The following is an 18,904-nucleotide window of genomic DNA, read 5'->3' on the forward strand; positions in this document are numbered from 1 at the left end:
ATATCACAGTGTTCACCTACTTCACAATAGGCAGAAACAGGCATGAGAGGTAAATCACTCATTTGGCACTTACCAGGAAATGGATGGGTCTTGACTATGCCCATTTTAGTCCTCAGAGCAGCTGTGGTCAGCCAAGTCTTTGAGCTCATGCTTTTAACAGAAAATGGTCTGCAAAATTTGCTGAGATGATTCAAATGCAAAGAGCAAGCAGGGGGGAAAAAAGATAAGAAAACAGAAAAGGTACAGTAGCACATTCCTCCCTAAAAGGACCATTCTTCCACTCAAATGAAATGCTACTCTGATTGTTACCGGGGGAAGGGGGAGGGGGAAGAGAAGAAAAATGTCCAAATGTCAAAAAAGACAAAAGTTACCACAGCATGGAAAGGCTAAAAGCCATCTCTAGTGCCCAATAATACCAAGCACATTTCTGCTGCATGGGATGGATTTTAAACAGGCATCTTGTCCAACAAAAAAAAACAAAAAAAAAAAAAAAAAAAAAAAACCAAGGAAAAAAAAAACCACCTGACATTAAAACCAAGTTATCAGTCCTGTTGATGTAGTTCTGCACCTCCAAGTGCCCAGCCTGTGTACCTGAATGCCAAAACTGTGCAGAGTCTGCTTAAATACTTCCACAACACAGGGTATAATAAAGACCTGTAATGCTGCAAGTCTTCCATAACATGATTCTGTAATTCCTCAACCAAACATCAACCCCAAGGGAAAACTGATCTCAGTGACCAGTAGCTGTAAAACATTCAGTATATCCTAAAGGATTCTACTATAAACTCCTTTAAATATGTTTACACACATGACGCAGGCTCTTTAGAACCCGGGCATCTTCCACAAGTGAAATGAAGCCTCTGGCAGCACCTCCAGTCTGACAGGAATGCACCTTCCACAAACTCCAAACAGCACCCAGTCACTAGGAAGCCTTGTCTCCCTGGCTATTGCTTCTTTGAGATATTCTGCACCTGCTCCTTTCCCCACTGAAAGAGGCTGCCATGCACACATCTGTCAGAGGGAATCACTCCAGCCTTGTTCCTGTACAGAATTCCAGTGTGGAAGTACAAGTCTGGTCAGCATCTGAAGACACCTGCATGGTGTAAGGACAAAACTTAAGGGTTAAGGTGTCCTTAGAGAGTGCAGGACACGGCCTTTTCAGCACAAGAGGAAATAACATTTCCAACATCTTTTTGAAGGTAGCTTCACAGAAAGACTACAAAATTCATTATATGTTAGGGCCACATCTTGAAACATATCCACTTGGAAGGAATTTTTAATATGTGAAGTTTCTCCTGTTGAAAAAATATAACCAGAGCTTTGAAGATCTGTTTCTCTTTACAAAACTTAGCAAGCAGCACTTATTCTACTTGGGATAACACAGATGAATGAGAAGGGCAATACTTTAGACATATTAACCAGATGTACTTGAGCTGAGAACTGGGGTACTCAACCAGTCTGATTTTGAGGGGATGAAGAAAGCAAACATCTTGAGTGGCTCCAGAGTGACTCTCAGGACTGATTCCTTTACTGAATCAAAGTACAGATTCACAATGCAAAATTCAGTATAATCTAACCCAAGTCTCAAGTGGTTACAGCCTCGTTTTACAGCAGAAAAATAAAGTTCATTCAAATTTTGGAAACCTCAGCTCAGCTTCTCTCAGGTTCTACTCAGACTTGAAATGACAGAAGATGAATTTTGTAAAAGAGTTTTTTCAAAATGACACAAATATTTTACAGAATATAAACTTTACATATGTACGCAAATATACAACACCTACAGAGCTAAACACAAAAAGGAAAGCTACATTTGCACTTACCAATACAGAAAATGGTGAGCTGGTGGCAAGACAGTATAAGTACTCAAATCAATAAATCATCAACCAAGCTTTCCAGCTGCACTAAAAGATTATAACCTAAGTTATAAGCATAAAAATTGTTTTGCAAGTCTCAAAATGAAATTCCAGGAAGGTCAGCTTGGTCAGCCTCTTAAGTCATACAGGGTACAACAGGGGATTGGGAAACTCATATTGCTCCAATCCAAGACACACACAGCACCCCTGAAAGGCTGATTAACTTGTTTCTCATTACCTGCTGCTGAAGAAGGCAAAGCAGGCCAGGGGTCAAAAGTACTTAGAAACAAAGCACCACTGCTCACTGCAGTTTTGAGATGGAAAATGTTTGTTTCTCAATCAAAACAGATACTCCAACAGAGAAACACCAGGCTAAAAAAGGTGGATGTTACACAACAGAGCTCACCAGCTTCAGACCAAAGAAGTTTAGCAGGGACAAGAGGGAGTTCAGTGTTATGGAATCAAGCCAGCCTCAACATCTGTGTCTTCACCTTCCTAAGAGAGATGTCAGTACAAAAGTGCAGCTAAGAGTAATTGCTCTGTTTCTCTCCCCTAAGGAAGGAAGAATTCGTGACACAATGTTTTAGAGTCTGCTAGTCTGCTCCAGATGACAGAAGAATTCCAGTGAGTCCCAGGGTCATGCTTCCACATTCTCTGCTTTTCTGCGAGAGGCCTGGGAAACACGACTGATGCTGCTCTCAATAAACACCTTCAGCCCCTTCAAACCTTGGGCATAGAGATATTCCAGATACCAGTCCCACTTCTTTCCCTGGAAACCAGAAAGAAGAGTCAGATGTACAGAACAAAGCTTTACCTTTCTTAAGCCAATTTGAAAAAATCTGCAAACTCTGCCTTCGTGTGGGGACAACATCCACCTGTTGTGTGACTTCTGTAAATACCCACAGGTGTACAGGGTCACCTGCTGTTCCTAAATGCCCACAATTACACAACACACATTCTTAGACTGAATCATTATTTTTCTTTAATACTAGAGGTTTTTATAAACCCCAGTTCCAGAAAGAGAAAAGTCTATTGGATCAACAGGGAATAGGTCAGGAACTAAATGAACATGGGTATGAAAGCCTTCCTTCCATCACTAGTGGTGATTCCTCCAGATCAGATTTGATGTTACACAGGAAAGGAAACCAACTGCCACTGTATTTGCTTAGTGGAGGATTCCTGATTAAAGCTGTAACAAAGCTACACATCTGTCTCAGAAATATAATATGAAGCAGAATTTATATTATCAATGAACTTGAAGTGCATCAAGAACATATCTTTTTCTGGAGCCTGCAGAAAACAAACAGCCCTGTCCTGACACTGCACTGACTCATGGAAGAAATACATAAAATCTCAAATCACTAGCCACAGATACATAACTTCTCAGGTGTTGATGTCCTTTTGTTAGGCCCTGTTAAGAAACTGAATCAAAGCCTACAGCTAGAATTTTTTCCTCTTCCAAATTTTTTTCTAGAGAATTTGTGAGTTTCATGAATATTACAACGTCATCCTCTTCAACAACTGCTGAAAATTGTCTGCTTTATTTACTAAAACAAGAAATCTTACCTTAATTAATTTGAAGTTGAAGGTCGTATCATCAGGACACATCTTAAAGAAAGGGAACAAAACAATATCAAGTCAGATAAAAAGTATGTCCAGGGTTGCTGGTTCTCTGCTAAGTCCTCTCCTAAATCAGGAACTGCAGGTATGCAAAGAAATTCAGAGATCTGTAATCCTGTTTCAGAGGGGGCTTCCAGCATCATGCCCTGTGCATAAGTGGCAAGGTAAAATCTGGATCCTCTTGCCCTGTGCTTCAGCATTACAGGATAGCAACAGGGAATATCCATAGGAATCTTTACCACTGTCTCTCTACAGTGTAAAAGTTCCCCTTTTTAAACATCAGAAATTCACAACAATGAGAAAGAGCAAGAGAACTGACACTGAGATCAGTGCTTGTGTTCACCCAGTGCTGCAGAGCAGTGCCCTCTGGCGCTCAGCACTGCTGAGGAAAACATGTCCCTGCAGGTCAACATTATTTTCTCCTGCCTTAAAACACATTTGTCATAGCTGCTAAGCAAAATATCTCCTAGTTCTACAATAGGAAGAGAATGTAAGAATTCCATTACTCTAGGAAGCCTCAGAACAAAAATTATGCAACAAAAGATCTGAGATATATACAACTTCTTTCCTTGGTCTAACAAAATCAAAACAGCTTCCTTGAGCAAGGACAAAATCTGAGTTTAATCAGCAGTAATACACAAACTAGCTTGGTTCAGGACACTGAGCACATAACAAAGGCAAATCTGTCAAGTGTTCCTAACCAGAATTCTTTGCTTCAACTTCCCAGGTGCCCTTTGCTGCATTCCAGGAGTCACACCTACGCTTGCCTCGAGCCTGCCAGCGTTTCTCACAACAAACTGGCATCTTTGTGCAGCCCTTGGACAGCCTACAAAACCTGGTTTTTGGAGCAGCACACACATCTCGGGACAATAAAAGCTCTGGCAAACTGCTCCCTCCACTCTCCAGCAGCTGCACTGAGCACATGATGGCACCCACAGTTCAAGAGAACTCCTGGCAGAACTCACACCAGACAAGACAAGACAGGTCCATGTTATCTTCCCTCTGTACTCGAAGCAGCTACTTGTATTTCTATTTTAATAAGCCAAAAAAGCTACCACAAGAGCCAGAAAGCACTGCTAACAAATTCTAGCATGAAAAGCTGTATGTAATTTAACCATGCATTTCTTGACTTTTTCTAGAGTTTAAATATTTAGATCACACTGCCTATTTTGTGGAGCAGAATGCACCTTTGGCAAGCTTTTACTGAAGTGTCATTTATTTCATTAATTATCTATTTTAGTTCTATCTCAGAATTGTCATAAGTACAAATTCATATCCCAAACTGCTACATTCATACATTCAACTGCTTTCATACCACACAAAGAAAGACTTTTAAAATTGTGCCATTAATCTGACAAACACAGAATGGCACAGCAGTTTCTGAAAGCTCAGTTGCCTCTACCAGTCAGCCAGGACACAAAGACACCTCTAGAGAAACAATCAATTCAGAACATCTGGTGCCATGAAAGATTCAAATCTTGGCCCACACCATTACCTGCTGCAGGAATTGCATAGAGTAGCCCATCAAGGCTGGATGATAGACAATGTTAAAGCTGGTTTTTAATTCCTTCACTGCAGTTTTACTCAGCAGTTTATCATCCATACAAAGACCTTGAGCATGAATATCCTTCTGAAATGCACTGGATGTCCACAGACAGCCCACCATAGCTATTATGTACTGGTTGTACTCTCTGTATGTCTGGTTACTGAACTTGAACTGCAGTAGTTTCTGAGGGGGAAAAAGAAAAATCAGTAAGCAACATCCTCAAAGCAGCTGTGTGCTTCCTCCAATCCATAAAAGATGGCCATCCCCTCCACTCAACTCAATTCCTTGCTGAAGTCTGTTCTAGCACATAACAGATGTGTCCACAATACCTTTTTACTCAGCTCATTTTCTTTTGCAGCCACCAAGTTGGTTCGATATCTGAAAAAAAAAAAAAAAAAAAAAAAAGAGAAAGTTAGGGGCCTATAAATTTTTACTACATGTCTGTGTTGAACAAAGCTGGAGGAATGTATCAAGAAAACTTATTTCCACCATGAGAAAGATCAAACTTTATTGGTGAAAGAGAGACACATGAAAAAGAATTCAAAGGGACTTTATCACTTGACAGAGTAGGGACATATCTAATAATATTAGTCTCTTAAATGATTCACACATGACCAGTTTGCCTGGGACAGTCACTTTCATAAATGTAACACACAAGAATGGACATCCACGCTTAAAGTCAGCAGAGAAATGTAGTGTGTTTTTAAGAAGGAAGACTTTCATTCACTAAGCAAAGAAACAGAAGCCACTGGAAGTAATGAAACTTGACAGTTGTTCTATATAATAAGCACTAGCTCCTCTTATTTCCTAGAGACCTTCCTGTCATGTTAATTACCCTGCAGATTCCTTAGAGAAAAAGCCACATGGAGAGCCCTGCACCAGCTGTCAGCTATTGGCCACTTTTCTCAGATGCAGCCACTGGAACTAACAAGGCCAAGAAGCACAGCCTTGGTGGTGAATCCTGCAGAGCAATAAACAGTGCTGTCTTTGGCCTTGCCAGCAGCATGAGGCAGTCCCAAATTCCTGGAGTTTGGAGGTGGAAGAAGTGCTTCCTACTCAGCACATAACAGAATTTGTAAGGAAAAGCTCAAGTGCAGTAGTCAAAGTACAGGAGCGAAAAGTTGTATAGTTACTACTGTTAATTCCAGCTGGCTGACTTGAGTTCTCTCAAAACAATAGGGGAACTTCTTCCTTCACATATCAAAGATACGGTAATAATACCAGGAAAGAGGTCAGAATTCTGCTATTTTGAATAACAGACTAAAAAAAAAAAAAACCACAACAACAACAAAACAGTAGGAACTACAGCTATAAAATCCTTTATCATGAAATCTGGACACAAGTGGAATTTTTACCTTGGCCTTGCACAGCAAGAAGTAGATCCCAGGTATTTACAACAAACTCATTTCATTTCCAAAAGGCTGAAAGAGAAGACAAGGAGTCCCTGCAGCCTACACTTGTGTTGTAGTACCTGTACATAATGTTGCAGAGCTGGTTCAAGTTGACAGAATCCATGCTGAGCAGAGCTGGGTAGAAAATCCCAGCAGGAGGCATTATCAGCAAAGGCAGGTTGTACTTCAGGTACATCTCACACACCTGCAGGAATGAAGCATATCCAGGCTGATTATTACTGCCAAAGTAATGATTATTACAAACTCCCAAGGAGTAAGAGCAGAGAGCATGACACTAAATTCCAGCCAGATCAACCAGCTTGATCCAGAAGGGAAGGCCAGGGTGTCATGCAAGTATTGTTACCCATTAGTTTTGTGCATTTTTAATGGATGATTCAGTTACAAATAGATCCCAGAACTACCATTGTTTTTTTCAACTATTCCCAGCCTAAACTGTAGGAGCTGTTGCTGTTGTTACAGCATGGCTGGAGTTCACAGTAAGCACAATACAGAGGACATGAGGATGCTGGAGAATACTTAAGGCTATTTGATGCAGTTTAGTTTGCCTACAGCACAAACTAGGGAAAACACCCACATTTTTAAGGAAACATTTAAAGAAAAAACAAAAAAATCTGTTGTTCTTTTCTTAGAGTCAGCATTAAAAAAAGCATTTTATGTCCTACTGTTACTTCTTCCTCAGTTCACCTTTGAATTAAGAGCAACCACTTTCCAACAGAGTATTTAGTTCTGCCCATAGATTCAACAACAGCAGCTTTCACCTGTAGATCTACCAAGTATTTGCAATATTCTGGCACTTGATCACAAAGTTCTGTAAACTAGAATGAGGAAGATTCAAACAAAACACAAACAGCCTTACAAGAATTTCAAAAGAAAGACAAACTGACTGGGATACACACCGTCCCATAGAAATCCAGAATGAAGTACAGCAAGAAGGTGGAATTGTTTTCCAAACGCAGTGCAACAGTAGAGATCCATCCCACAAAGTGAACTAATTCAGCCACTGCATTCACTCGTCCAGAGAGGGTGGTGTTCCTGCAGCAATGACATGGCACAACATTACAGATACCTCTTTGCAAACAGCAACATGGAAAATGGTAGAACAAAACTGAAGTTTATGATTTTGCCCCATCAAATTCTCAACAACAGACACCTGTTCTTCAATACAGCCAGTAACAAGTTGTTATCAGCACCATTATAAACACCCAGTTGTCAGTGTTACGAGGATTTTGAATTCTGGACACTTCAATTTCCAGTGTCAGCAGAAATACATCTAAAGAAAGACAAAGAACAGGCCTGACAAGGTAGCTTACAATATAGCAGAATCATAACAGCATTATTAATGTTCTGGTTGGTCTTTATGCTGGGTGTTAGGGCTAGAATGTAGGTCTAAATACACTGGTGAGCAATGCACAGAACATGGCTTGCATTCTTTAAAGACAAACTTACAAAGAAGACAACTCCAAATCCATTTGAATCACATTGTAATTTAACCAGTTCTGCAACAGCTCTTTCAGGCTCTCAAGAACACTGCACTGCAATAGGCAAAAAGAAATCAGGTTGATGACAATTTATGCAAACAAAGAATTCCCAACAAAGAATGTATTGAGAACTGGAATACTCAAGGAAAGGTACCAGAAGCTTCTCAGAAGCAGTGACATAATTGCACAGCCCCTAGAATTGAATGCGTGTGTTGTACACAGCCTTTCCTAGAGAATGTGAATTTCAAGTAGTGAAAAAACTGCAATAAAACAGTTTTAATAAGTAGTTAAAATGGCAATAAAATAAATGAACTATTGTGTTGGGTGCTCTCAGTTATTTTTATCTCCAGTGTCCCAGCTTAATTCCAGTCAAAAAAGGGAGATATCTATGGGAAATTAGTTTAACTTCTTAAGGGCACCAATTATATATTTTATTCAGACTTCTCAAAAATATGTTTCCTATACAACCCCTCAGACTGCTACACCTAACGTAAGTACAGACAGTAGTATCAGCTAGAAGTAAACAGCTATTGCATTCACTTAAATTACCTTAAAGTAAATAGATGATGTGAAAAAGAGCTGTGCCAGAGGATCATAGAGATATGACTTAAAGTCTGAAAAAAAAAAAAGAGAAAGCAGCATGATATCAGTGCACAAATTCTATGGCCCAAGACATCCCCACTGCCCAAGCTCACCCAAAGAATCTGCAGCACATACCAGAGAAACTGCTGAGGGGGATCCAACTCATGAGTCTGAAGACTCCTGAGCGGCAGCAGGTGCCATCCCAGAGAGGAAGGGTCTTATACAGGAACTCTTCACAGGCAGAAAATCCCTCCTGCAAATCAGAAGAGAAGCATTCCAAAATTCATCCAACTGCAGCTTGCCACACTCACATCACACCAGAGAAAGCAAGAGGTTTATACCTCCTTCCTGCCATACTTGTCAGGACATTCAAATTATCATTCTCAGATTACTTTCCCTGCAGAAAACAAGGCTATTTCCAGAAAATGGACTTGCCATAGGTAAAGGTATTTTTATCACTTGAGTCACTGTCTCAGAAATACTACAGGAGAAAGGCAAGTGCCAAAAGTTTTTTAAGAGAAGACTGCGAAACCCTTGGCTTCCACAAAACATGCACTTACCTGCAAGAAACATTCTGACTTGTAGATAGTTTCCAAGAAGTTCTCGAATTCTTCTTCACATGGGTTATCAACCACACACCAGGTGCATTCTGAACAGGAGAAAATACTGGACTTGAATATGAGCACAGCAAGAACAAGCACAATGAGAAACCAAATTCAGTTCTCCTCCAGTAGCTGTTTTAACACTCTATGGTTATCACTGTAAAACTGAATAGCAAAGTACCATTACTGAAAAGTTAAAAGTCTCAGCCCTCCTTTAGCTCCCTACCTCACAAGATAATACTAAAGGTCCTACCTTCCTGGAGCATCTGGCCCATCCAAAAGTAGAGCCTCAGGTAAATAGATTCATCTTTCACACAATTCATGTAGTGAAGCAGTAAGGGGTTGGTTAGCACTGAACCCATCTGGGAAGGAAACTGAAAGAAAAAAAAAAAGGAAAAGAAAGAATTATTCAGTATTTACATCAATAAACTGCCAGAGAATCTCACATCAAATCTTTTTACCAGCAACAAAACCATTCCCAGGACTCATCCACCACCCTCAGTCTGGACTAGATGCTCTGTTAGAACTAGATAGCCCACACACTACTCACTTACAAGCAAGGCATAGTGGAACATCCTTTGATCTCCCAAAACATTCACCAAGACCTTCCTGAAACTCACCTCTAGACGATGGATATTTTCTAAGAGCTGAGGGAAGGTCTGCAGCTGCTCCAATGGAAAAGACTCCTTTGTACTGTACAAATAAACATGGTTCTTTTGCCTGTCCTCTTGTAAATTATTTGTGCTTATACTGCTTGCAGGTACAACCAGCTGGGCATTCCATTTCTGTAGAAAGGAAACACAAATAACTCAGTTTACAAAGCAATTGGCTGCACTCAAGAACAATATTCCCAGAAAGACCCAGTTTTACAAAAAAAGGTATCCAGGCTTTTATTATAATTGATTGTTGTATTTCTCTATAGTTATTCCCCTCTTTCCAGTGCCAAGATAAAGCCAGATTCCCATTATTTGCCAATATTCTTAATGAAAACCACTACTTGGCACACCCACCTTCTAGGGTGTCCCTTAGGCCCATAGCATACCCTTTTTCGTGACTGAGGTTGAGATGTGCCTAAAAACACTGCCTGGGAGAGGGGAGAGGTTCCCTGGTTTCTTTGCCTTACTGCAGTGATTGCTGCTTTCCATGGGCCCTCTGAATTCTTGAAGTAAGTCTGGAAACAGAAATCAGAAATCCATGCAAGAAACCAAGATAAGACAAAGCAACAGAAAGATCAGTTTCTATTCTTATAAAGACCACCACAGTCATGTAGAGACCCTCAACTCTACTCAACAGATTTTCACAGCATAGAACTCTCATCACCTTTGGTCAACAATTCAACAGCTGGGCTTTTATTTCCTTTGGAAACAACATCCCCCTTTTCAGAAGGGATCTCCAACACTTTATCTTATAATCTTAATTCAAACCAATCATCAATTCATAGATTAAATCTCAAGTATACCTTAAAATTAAACATGACCAAGGTATGCTCGTGCAGTTCACAGAAAAATCTCCTGAATTCAGCATCAGTGACACCCACATAACAGAACAATACCATGAGTAACCAAATACTCAAATTAATGTAGATATTACTACAGAAAATTGGAAAAGCTAACATATTTTCTGCACAAAACTTTTCTTTGACATTTCAATGCCAATCAGTCTTTAAATTCTAATCAAGTGCCAAACCATCACAAAAGTATTCAGATTGGCTCAGATGTAGTTAATCAAGCTTTTAGTACACAACACGTGTTCATAAAGAGAGTTGAAGAAATATTTGGGATTAGTTGCTAGTAATTTACTGCACTTCTGTGCATGCTAAAAAATGTAAATTCTCCAACAGATGACTGTGCAGCACAATGTAAACTATAAATTTAGAGAACAATAGAAATACACAAGCAGATTTAAATAAATTTTATTTTATAGAAACTCAACTTGCCTGCATATAAATTGTCAGTTCTAAAAAAAAAAAAAAAAAAACAACAAAAATCTCAAACTTTTAAGTCTATCCTATTGAAAGAAAATTTTGTTGGACAACTTATGTTGTCTCACCAGCTGCTATTTTCTCTTATATATCTGGTTCTGCTACATGTTTCTATTTGGTCAAAGGGCTGAGCACACACACACAGGCCTCTCTAAAAGGGGAGCTGGTTTTTTTTTTTGCTGTTCCTTGCAGCTCTGACAAATCAGTTTCTTACATTTTTACTTGTTTTTTTTCTCTTCTTTGACACAGACTTTCCAAGTGCAGAGCTACTTACTGACTTCCACTGTCATTTATACTAGAGAATGGCAGCAATTAGAACAATGCTTTGGCAAATTAGACAGTTTGTTTCCTGCAGAACTTAATATTGTGTGAAACAAGTCAAACCCAGCAGGAACACCAAAAGAAGGATTAAAGTAAGCCTCATAAAATAAAGGTAGATGCCATTCCTTATCAAATCACGTCATTATGCTGAAGAGGAAAAAAACACCAGGCAAGTAACCCTCACCTAAGCCTGATTTTACTCTGTGAAAAGAGGAAACAGAATTAACCTTAATTAAGCAGTAAATCTACTATAGCTTAAAGAGAAAGTTCCATAAAAATCCTATAGTAAATCCTGGTTTCAAATTGACTAAATCTAATTTCTTACCTTCATTTTCCCAGGAAGGGTTATGGTCACCTGTTCTGGGCAGTAAAGCTTGTAAAGTGATAGCAGAGCTTGCAGATGAGACTGCATTCCCTGTCAAACAACAGAACAAGAGGGAAAACATGTAGGGTGTATTTTTAATATAGAAACTGAATGCTGTATTTTAGAAACATAAAACCCCAATGATCAGTAAAAGCTGAATTTCTGGAGCTACATATCACCAAGTAACCATAGATAAACAACTGAAAATGACAGAAACAACAGAAACTGGGTCAAGGAAATAACTATGGGAAGAGGACTAAATATCTTTCTGTAGTCATAACTGATAAGGAGGAATTTAACAATCAAAGTGACAAGAATTAGTCTTCTGATGTCTAAAAAACATGTTATTACAGCAATGGATTTTTCTTTAAAAAAAGAGAGCAACGTCCTCTACAATCTTACATTTTTCAGTAATTTTTGGTACCACTTGAAAAAGGAAGATGAATAGAAAATTAAAGACTGTAATAGATAAAGGAAGCTGCCCTTTGCTTCAGAGATTTCAGCATACTTGGTCACAAGACATTGATTATATATCACTGCATCTGCTCACAAAATACACATGAAACTTAGGGATGCATGTGCAACTTGGATGCTACAAAGACTAAAACCTACAATTCCAAGTCCAGCATTCTTCTCTACTCCATAAGGACATTAGTCTTACAAAGTGCATTATTAACCATAGCTCAAACTCTACAAGATCTGAAATAAACTCACCATTTTTGCTTGGAGGTCAAGCAGTACCCTAATCCGAAAAGGCTTAACTGGAAATACAATTAAGAATATAAAGGGTTTTAAAAACAGTGTATCAGACATTTAAGCAAAAGTTACATAAGTAACATTTTATTATAAAATCATGACAAAGCAAGCAGAACCATTAATTCTTATTTCTAGGGTTATACAGGTTTCCAATTCAGCAAGTGTTACACAAAGTTTTGCCTGAACTACCTCTCATTTTTCCTTGCATTAAAAGCACAATATTGTCTAATCATTGTATCAGTTGCACTGGAAGAAAAGTCAATACCAGCAAACAGAACCACAAATAAAATGGTATTTCAGCTCACACAAAAAAAGACTCACCATTTTCTTTCCTGGTCAGCAGGTAGAGCACGTGGCAGATGTAGGGGCACTGAAAAGCAAAGGTAGCCATGAGCTCTCCCTGCTGCTGCAGGACACACACAAAGCAGCACAAAAGAGAGCCCCATATACCAACTTCATTTAAAACTTCATCTGCACTGTGAGCAGTCCTGACAGTAACCAAGCTATTTAATTAACTGGGATCATTTCTTTTGGAACATGGTCTAGGAAATTCCGAGAGTGAGCAGTGGAAGTACAATTACATTTTCAAAAGGAAAGGCACCTTTGAACCAATATACTTTTTTAAAGCTTTTAACTGCAGTTGAGGCTGTAAAGGGTCTTAGATGACTTTCAAACCAACTCTGGTGCACTTCCCAACTGATCCATTATGTCTGAAAAAGCTATTTTAAACATTAAGAACTTAAATCCAGTTTTATGGAAAGATTATAACTAAAGTTAATCTAAAATCATTAAAAATGTTACAAAAAATATATCTCAGAACTTTGGGAACTTGTTTTAATCATAAAATACCCTAGACTAAAAGAATATTAACAATTTCATACCTAACATGACTGCCAAGATCATCTTAGCATGCACTGAATCCGAACACTTGAAAATTCCTGGATTTTACAGTTGCCATATGGCAGAAATTGCCTGAATGCTTGTTCTCTTTTAAGCTGTATTTCAAATTAATTAAGTAGAACAGCAATTAGTTTCTCACCTTAAATAAACACTGCTCTAAATTTATTTTTTCCTTTTGCCCAAGGTATACAAATCAGTTTCTGCCCAGGAGCAGGAGACTTTATGCACTGATGTCTGGCAGTCACAGAGATCACTGGTACTCTCGGGAATTTAGACAGAATAAATGGTCACATTCTCTGTGACACAGCATAGCAATTCTTGGAAACAAGTTTAAGTAGACAGACCACAGCAATCTTAAAGAGTATTTGCCTGTTTATGGATCTAAATTACCCAGCAATCTTATAATGCAAAGAGAAAATAAAAAAGGAAATCAAAAAGTGCTCTCTAACCAACACCTACTCCAAATTAATTCTAGCATTAATATACATACTACTAATGAACATTTATGTTTATTTTGTCAGTTCCATATGTTCTTCAGCTCTCCTTACCATCTTCTCATCTTGCAGGAAGAAGAAGAAGAAACCATAGAGGGCACGAAGTTGTTCCTTGTGATCGATGAAGTCAAACACTGTGATCAGCCACTTTAAAAAAAGCAGCTGCAGATAAGAAAAAAAAAAAAAAAACACATTACATCAAGTGATGGGCAAGAAAGCAAGGCAGAGGAACCAGAAGCCAGCTCCAGAGACATGATCAGTAAGGATACACACCATCCTCAAGGATAACCAGAGAGCTACAGACAAACAGTGCAGGGATAATTCAGATGAAGAAAGTCTGCCAAGGGATTCACCAGGTAAAGAACAGGCCGCATCCCTGCTGTTGGCAACAGGGTTTTGGTTTTCCATAACCATGGGACCCTATTTGTGTATCAGTGGTGACTGAGAGACAGGGAAACCAATAAATGACACACATGTGGGCTCAGCCTGGAGAAAAAGAGGCTCAGGTGGGACCTTCTCACTTTCTACAACTCCCTGAAAGGAGGCTGAAGTGAGGCAGGGCAGGTCTCTTCTCCCAAGTACAAAAGTGATAGGTCAAGAAGAAATAAGCAACAAGTTCTGCCAGGGAGGTTGAGACTGGATAATAGAAGGTATTTCATCACTGAAAGGCTTGTCAAGCACTGGAGCAGACTGCCCAAGGAAGTGGCTGAATCACCATCCCTGGAAGGATTTAAAAGATGTGCAGCTGTGGCTCTTGGGGACACGGCTGGCTCAGCAGCATTAGGGTAATGGTAATGCGGTCTTAATAGTTTTCAAACTAAATGATTCTATCACGTAAACCTTTGAGCAGACCATGTGAACATAAAAAATGCTCTTCCTAATGTTAAGTCATGTTGCCACAACCAAGGTGCATATAACCTAAGGGATATCCCACTGAAATTAAAGGATGCTTCACACAGCAGAAGTATTTCAGAGAAATGTTGGTGGAGACACCATTCTTGAGGAGTTCAAAGATACAAGACAAGCAGGAACCAAATCTCCACTGACACTTTTAATGTGTTTCTTGGTTCCCATTGCCATTCCAGCATCTCTGGCCAGTCTTGGTAAATGACAGTATCTTGTGTAAGATCTTGTACATTAAAACCTCAGAATTTTTGGCTCCTCAAAATAACCTGTCCTTACAGTTCCTGTGCAGAAGCAATAACTACTGTAAACACTAAGTTACCTGGATGTTGCCTGAGCATTTGCTGACACAGAGCCAAGACACAGCTTTAACCACAGAATTTTCTGGTATCACTGAGGCAGGAATCAGGCTCTTCAATAAACGAGTATTCACTGTATCAGCTGGGAAAAAAAAAAAAAAAAGGAAAAAAATTTCAAATAAGATGTTGCTCATGTATCAGGTTCTTCAATGTTGTTTTGAAGCTTAGGTCAAAATTCCCTCTGGACAAAACTGTTTAGAGCTTCCTTGCTCAAAGTAACAGTGTATAAGAATTTAGTAAGGATTCACCTAGAACCCAAAATTATGACAAATAATTCATTCCAGCTTAACAAAAGAAAATGGAAACTACACCAAAGCATGCCAGAAAAACTAATTTTATGCTACAGAACCATAAACACAAAAGAAATGCTGTACCAAATCTGCCACTGAGCACCACGTTCAGCAGTATCTCAAACCCTTCAGGGGGCAACCCTTGTGTCAGGGCAGTGCTTTCCACAGCATCTAAGTGCTTCTGCAGAACACTGTTCTTCTTCAGTGCAACACAGTCTTGAGCTAGGAAAAACAAAAAGTACATGCACAGGATGAAACAACTTCTGAACAGAAATTAACTTAAAGCTCCGCTGAAGGGTTCCTGCACATACTCCTTGACATAGTAACAAAGCAGAAAAACTTTTAAGACATTAAATAAATATTACATAGCTCAGGGGTTAAAGAGGAAAAATAGAACCAAAATCATTCTAAAATTATTAATGTTTAGTAAGAAATAGGTAGAGACTTCTTACACAAGCATGTAGTGACAGCACAAGGGGAATGGCTTCAAACTGAAGGAGGTTTCAATGGGATATTGGGACAAAATTGTTTACTGTGAGGGTGATGAGGCTCTGGCACAGGTTGCCTGCCCACAGAAGCTGTGGCCCTGAAAGTGTTCAAGGCCAGGCTGAATGGGGTCCTGAGCAGCTTGATCTGCTGGAGGGTGTCCCTGCTTATGGCAGGGGGATTTGGTCCTTCCAACTCAAGCCATTCCTTTTTTTTTTTTTACATAGTAGTAACACAAAACTTCTAAAGCATTAAAGAAATAATACATAGCTCAGCCATTCAAGAGGAAAAACAGATACAGATTTTTTTTTCAGATTAGGAATGTAGTTATTATCTTCTCAATCCTAGATAGCCACCGTAAAAATGCTCTAACCTTTCTCCAAGTATCTCAAAGCTTGCTCTAGAGACCCTTCCTGGCTATCATGTTCCTGATCATTAGAAGATGGATGATTCCGCAAACTTTTTTCAGAGTCAATTTGCCCTCCTTTTCTCCACGCAGAGAGATCAGTTTGGCTTCTATGGTGAACATGCAGAGGCTGCTTTGGGGTCCTGGAACCCTTCCTTCGCTTCATCTTTTCAGACTCCCAGCTGAGACTGGAGAATTTTACTCATTTGTCATGTGAGAGCCAATCCTTCATTAGGCAAGAAAAGAGATCAGCTGAGGAATGTCAGAGAGCTGCTTCCCTGCAAGGAAAAGAAACATTTATTTCCCCAACAGATTTTAGAGGCATCCTGCATAACACAAGAGTACATTCAGAAGAAATAGTTTAGAGCTGACTGCTCCCCAAAGGTCAGACAAGATCCTCAAAGATGCACAGACAAGAGTGAATCAAAACTCTCATCTTACATCAAGAAAGAAATAAACTCCCAAGTAAAAATCAACACAAGCTCCTTTCACGTTAAACATTATCTGATACAATCTTATATGACATTTTCATATAAAAAGCAACATAACCAGAAAGTTAACAAAACACAAACAAATTTTCTTCTGAGTTAATTTTGTACATTATTATTTTCCTTACTTGTATTGCATATGCCAATACAAACAGTCAACAAGTCACGATTCTCTGCAAGGTTACGTACAGATGTTAGAGGACCATAGCAACATTTTGCTTCCTATTTCACAAAAATTAGATTCTTCTGCAGCCTTCTTACTAACTAGCTTACATTTGAAAAATTAAGAAATTTTGCTAAACTTCCAAGCGAGGCACAAGAGACAACAGTGCCAAACTCCACAGCTCCATGTGAAATACAACAACAAAAAGTGGCATTGTCTCATCAATATGCTGGAGCGATCAATTCTTTACTCACACAATAAGAATTGTTGCTACTATTTCCTGGACTTGGTAGAGTGTGCACCCTAGTCCCTGGATTGCTGGAACCTATCTTTCCTGACACAGTAAAACAGAATAACTTTCAATACTTCCTCTCCACCTCTCACTTCCTTGCAAGGTTAGAATCATCACTATTTCCCTGTAAGTTTGTTTGTCACTTTCCTGTGCAGCAAAGTTCGGTGACCACGCTCTGGAGCACAGCAACAACTTTCTCTCATCTCCCTCAGCACCTTCTCTACATGTGTTTTGTTTTCTTTTGTCCTGCAGTTCTACCAGAAAGGTTTGCTGAAGAAGAGAGCAGCTGGAAGGACAATTCTGGCTGACTGCGAACCCAGCCCTGCGCAGACCCTCGATACCGACATGAGGAGTGCAGGACCAGCACTCCCCACCCTCCTCCCACCACGACTCCCCCAGGGCCACCCGGAGCATCCTCAGGGGATGGAGCGGGTGAGGCCTTCCCGGCCCGGCCCAGCACAGCACAGCACGGCGGCCCGTGGTTCCCCGGCCCTCAGTAGGGAGCCAGGCCGGGGGAAGGGAGGAGTCACTGACCGTCCCCCTCACGGCCACAGACCATTCCGGGACAACTGACCCTCCCTGCTCACCGACCCCCGCTGTCATGATCACTGACCCTCCCGCTGCTCTGGCCACTCACCATCCCACAACCACTAACCGCCCCTCAGCTGAGACACTGACCGTTCCAGGGCAGTTAACTCTCCGGCTGCGTTAGGCACTGATCACCTCCTCCCATGGCCACTGACCCTCCCGTGCCACCTCGCACAGCTCCAACCGTCCCCACATTCAAACACCGCCGCCACCGCCCTGCACATGCGCACTGACCGCCACCGAGCCCCTCAGGAGGGTTCCCGCCCACCCCGCACGGATTGCGCATGCGCAGAGCCGCCACCGCCAGCAGCGGGCGGAAACGACGGCGGCGCTTCCGCCCTTCCTACTCCAGGCGGTCTGCGCATGCGCTCTCTGTGAGGGGCGGGTAGCTCCCGTGAGGGGAGTTAGTCCTTCCCCTCAGGTGTGTCCTCGTCTCTCGGGTTGGGAACGCCAGCCTAAGATTACGTTTGAAAAACGAAATGGGGGAAAAGAATGCACATATAAAGCGAGGCAGTAACCCTGAGGTTCTACACAGTGGCGCCTGGATGAGGCCAACCAGAATGAAATTGGGGGTGTGGAGATAAGATAGAAACGCGCATGGGGGGGGGAGGGAAAAACAGAAAGAATTGAAGGGAAAAAAAAAAAAGAAGGAAAAGTAAGTTAGCGTCGGGGTCTTACAGAAGGAGTGGATCTGTTCTTGTCACTTCCAGCGAGCACAGATGGCTGGAAGCATCCAAAAATAGCTGTTTAATGCTGGGGGGCAGTGATAAAGGTCAGCCCGCTAAGATAAATACAGAATTCTTGCTATTGAGCTCCGACATGAGTTGTCTTACTCTGTAACAAAGAACACGCAAGGCACGGCTGCTGGTCAGTTGTTCATATCCCTGCAAATGTGAAAAAAGGGGTTTTTCTAGTATTTACTGAACAGTCTGAAGCTTTTACAGAGACTTGCTTTGCTCCACGGGATGCTTTATTATTATCATCTCTACAAGCTTCAGTGGGGAATGTTACGAAAGATAA

The 18,904-nt window shown here is 40.5% G+C and overlaps 1 protein-coding gene across 1 annotated transcript; it reads right to left on the minus strand.

Moving 5' to 3' along the window:
- Positions 1–1,383: 1,383 nt before the first annotated feature.
- Positions 1,384–18,040, minus strand: CENPI (centromere protein I). Its single transcript, XM_062502676.1, has 21 exons — positions 17,975–18,040; positions 16,321–16,631; positions 15,546–15,683; positions 15,135–15,253; positions 13,964–14,071; positions 12,837–12,885; positions 12,474–12,520; positions 11,721–11,810; positions 10,136–10,264; positions 9,714–9,878; positions 9,347–9,467; positions 9,052–9,140; positions 8,627–8,744; positions 8,459–8,523; positions 7,878–7,963; positions 7,328–7,463; positions 6,491–6,615; positions 5,349–5,397; positions 4,969–5,202; positions 3,420–3,461; positions 1,384–2,622 (listed from the first exon to the last, which is right to left on the minus strand). The coding sequence occupies exons 2-21, from the start codon at positions 16,517–16,519 to the stop codon at positions 2,491–2,493; spliced, it is 2,241 nt and encodes a 746-aa protein (XP_062358660.1). The 5' UTR covers positions 16,520–16,631; positions 17,975–18,040; the 3' UTR covers positions 1,384–2,490.
- Between the last annotated feature and the right edge of the window lie 864 nt (positions 18,041–18,904).

The sequence above is a fragment of the Cinclus cinclus genome, chromosome 15 (genome assembly GCF_963662255.1).
Source record: "Cinclus cinclus chromosome 15, bCinCin1.1, whole genome shotgun sequence".
Lineage (NCBI taxonomy): Eukaryota > Metazoa > Chordata > Aves > Passeriformes > Cinclidae > Cinclus > Cinclus cinclus.